Source organism: Vicia villosa, linkage group LG5 (genome assembly GCF_029867415.1).
Source record: "Vicia villosa cultivar HV-30 ecotype Madison, WI linkage group LG5, Vvil1.0, whole genome shotgun sequence".
NCBI lineage: Eukaryota > Viridiplantae > Streptophyta > Magnoliopsida > Fabales > Fabaceae > Vicia > Vicia villosa.
The window spans coordinates 113,482,253-113,484,051 of NC_081184.1; the positions used below are offsets into that span (position 1 = coordinate 113,482,253).

Genomic DNA, 1,799 nt, shown 5'->3' on the forward strand with positions numbered 1-1,799 from the left:
AATGATAAAATGAATGATATTTACTGAAATAGACCTTATTAATAATAGATAGTGAAGTAGTTAAATGAATCAAAATACAATAAATAAGGGTAAGTTAATGGAAAAAAATAATAAATATAGCATTAGTATTCTAATTGGACAAATAATTTGAGAGAAATAAAAATAGAAAAAATGACATATATTATGAGACGGAGGGAGTATTAACTTTAATACGCTAAACAGTGCCTAAGTATTGGTGTCATTGTGTATAAAAAATCAAGTAAACTGAAATAGATGAAATATTATTATAATTTATTGGAGAAAATTACATAGGGAGCCAAATTAAACACACTGAATATATAGTATAATGTTTCACAACACACCATATAGAAAACAAACAAACATTTCATTTGATGATTATATAATTTAGTTGTAATCAGGATTAGCCAAAACGTAACCCTCAAGAGCCTTGAAAAGACCATCACCCTTAGCCTTGTCCTTCTTGAGTTCCTCTTCACTAGGAGCAGCATCACCTTTTGTGAAGTATGTCACACTCAGCTTTCCAACAGATCCTCCATTTGGTCCTTCAGATAATTTGGCCTCAAAAGAGATCTTCTCAACTGTGTCTGGAAGTCCAACACCACCAACTATGCTGTAGTTGTAAGCCCAGTTAGTAATATCTACTAACTCCACTTTGTGCAACACATGCTTGGTTTCACCATCTGCACATAATAATTACTGAATTTTTTAACCAAAATAAAATATAAAAATTGCAAGTAAATTTTCATATATTAAAAGCATATTCAATCAAGTTACGTATACTGACCTTCAACGAAAGTGACCTTTTTGATGGTTCCAGCACCGCCATCTCCTTCAACAATTTCAATACTTTTGATATCATCAATAACCTTTGGAGTAAGAGTGTCAACATCAATAACAAGTGCCTTGTAAAGTATAGCAGGTGCTACAACAGAAGTTTTTTCATCCTCAAATTTAAAAACACCCGTGATGATGAATTATAATGCTAGCTGAGAGATAACAGACTAATAACTAACTTAGAAGATGCTTGAGTAGCTGTGTGATTTATGAGTGGAGATGTGTTTGGTATTTATAGGAACTGAAGATGTATTACTAGAAATATACATAGCCAATAGAAGAAGATGATGACTCATACCAGGTCATTGGCACATTATTTTATTCGCATTATTTTCAACATGAATTTGAATGATAATTTTTAATATTGTTCTTAACTATTATAGACAAAAAATTGGACTCTAAATTTTGAATTTGAATCTGCTATTCATTTTGTCTTTTTCTCTAATTTTTCTATTGTTCAAGTCCGGTCAAATTTAGATGTAAAACGACGTATATAAATATAATAAAATCTAACAAAGTTCATAATTAGTTTGGTAATGATAATGTTGATGACATTTAGTGCTGGTTTTTAAATTACTAACTTTAACAAGTTGGTTAGAGTTATTAATTCCTCTACTTTAATATGCACATTAAGTTTATTAGAAATGCTCATTTCTTATAATTGTAGCAGGTAGTACCTTTGATCATTAATAAACTCGATTTCTCTTTATTTATAATATGACATTAAGGCTCTCTTTTTAACTATCCAACCAGCACAATAGCAAACTGCAAAATCAAAATAACTAAATCAAAACTGCGTAAAAAAATTGTATTTGTTTTAGATATGTTCGGGTCATTTTCTAACAAAACCGTGTGATTTAGTTCTGTTTGAGTTTATATTTTATAAACCGAATCAAACCAAACCGTATTATGTTACAAAATTTTAGGAATCAATACATATATTT

The 1,799-nt window shown here is 29.6% G+C and overlaps 1 protein-coding gene across 1 annotated transcript; it reads right to left on the reverse strand.

Annotated features, from left to right (window-relative positions):
* Positions 1–270: 270 nt before the first annotated feature.
* LOC131607070 (disease resistance response protein Pi49-like) lies at positions 271–992 on the reverse strand (the record flags this gene model as incomplete). The annotated part of the gene is made up of 2 exons (XM_058879115.1): positions 271–701; positions 806–992. Coding segments are annotated over 2 exons (483 nt in total), but the record flags the coding sequence as incomplete, so codon positions are not given.
* Between the last annotated feature and the right edge of the window lie 807 nt (positions 993–1,799).